Genomic DNA, 1567 nt, shown 5'->3' with positions numbered 1-1567 from the left:
TTTTCTCTGCTTTTCACCCAACAGAGCTCAGTGTGGATGGGAAGGAGGTGCTCAGGGATGTGGGACTCGGGTGAGAAATGCACTGCCTCAGTCAGCACTGCTGGGGGGTTGCTGTGGAGGGAAGAGCCCTGTCTGCGTTCACTGCAGCCTGTCTGTCCACCTCTCCCCTTAGGGCCTGACTGATGACTATTTCTTGATCTGTCTGTGTCCTTTAGTCCCAGTGCAGGTTGCTACTGGGTGCCAATGTGTCACAGTGCATCATGGCAGACCGTGAGCTCAGTTTCCCAGAAAGCACCCAGTTGGGTCTCTGAAGGGGTTGGAGTGGCTGGAGTCTCTACACAGTGAACAAACATTGCTTCCCCTTTCTGTACAGCCCCTGCCCTACTTTGTGTCACTGTGTCTCCTAGCACAGTAGTACGTGGCGGTGTCTGCAGCTGTCAGGGAGCGCAGCTGCAGGGAGAACTGGTTCTTGGAGGTGTCCTGGGTGATGGTGATTCTGCCTTTCAGGGAGGTGGCATAGTCTGTGCTCCAGCTGGATCTGTAGTAGATGCGCCCAGCCCACTCCAGCCCTTGACTTGGAGGCTGCCGGATCCAGTCCCAGGTGTGGCTTGTGCTAGACACAGAGCCTCCGGTGATGGCACAGGTGAGTGTGAGGGTCTCCCCAGGCTTCACCACTGCAGGACCTGACTCCTGCAGCTGCACCTGGGAGAGGACACCTGGAAGGGAATGGAAGTGGGTGAACCAGGCTCTGGGGGAGGGAACATGGGGAACTTCCACGCCCTGAGATCAGGCGTCACCTCCCATTGAAGTGGGATCCAGGCTCTGCATTGACTCGGTCCCCCTTGGGAGCCCTCAGCCCTGGGTTCCTGCAGCAGGGAATCAGCCCTGGGGACACTCACCAGACAGGGCGCCCAACATTACCAGGAGGGGCAGAAGCAGGGCCATGGTTGGTTCGTGTAGAAGGATCTTGCAGCACAGACCAGCTGTGTCAGGGCAGGGACAGGAACTCCTGGGTCAGAGGCTGGTGTTTAATCAGAAAGCTCAGAGCAGAGATTTGCATGTGGTTTCCCAGGGCAGGTATAAGAGAGGGCACAGAGGGACTCTGTATACATGGGAGTATCTCTGCTTGTGGCATGAGTCCCATGAGAGAGTGGATTCAGGAGGATGTCCCTTAGCCAATGAAAGGGCCTTGGGTGCCTAAATCCTTTGGGCTTTTTGGAAAATTGTAGATAAACAAAGGTTCAGGGAGTGGTTGCAAAGCTGGGCAGGGGTTTTAGCAGAAGGGCCATGAAGTGGGTGATTGTGCGGATGGCTGGAATTTGAAAGGACCCCAGGGTAGTTAGGAATGGATTTCCACTGGTAGGAAATGAGCTCTTGATTCACTCAGACTCTAACATCCTGTTTGGTTCAAACTGAGCTATAGCAGCTGCATGACCAACTGCATATTTTACACTGTGTCAGTCTATACTATGTCCCCATGCAGCTACCATGCACAAGGTCCTATATCCCCTGCCATGTAAGTGACTGTGCTGTTTTACAATCACTAATAAAGCTTCAATCTGCAAAC

General features: G+C 54.1%; 1 gene segment (V, D, J or C); it reads right to left on the bottom strand.

Moving 5' to 3' along the window:
* Window positions 1-381: 381 nt before the first annotated feature.
* LOC102373798 lies at window positions 382-995 on the bottom strand. The segment is given in 2 exon segments: window positions 382-716; window positions 900-995. Coding segments are annotated over 2 exon segments (381 nt in total).
* Window positions 996-1567: the final 572 nt, after the last annotated feature.

This window comes from Alligator sinensis, unplaced genomic scaffold (assembly GCF_000455745.1).
Source record: "Alligator sinensis unplaced genomic scaffold, ASM45574v1 scaffold1933_1, whole genome shotgun sequence".
In the NCBI taxonomy this organism is placed as follows: Eukaryota; Metazoa; Chordata; order Crocodylia; family Alligatoridae; genus Alligator; species Alligator sinensis.
Note: the sequence above shows the minus strand (reverse complement) of the source record. Positions and strands in the feature narration are given on the sequence as shown.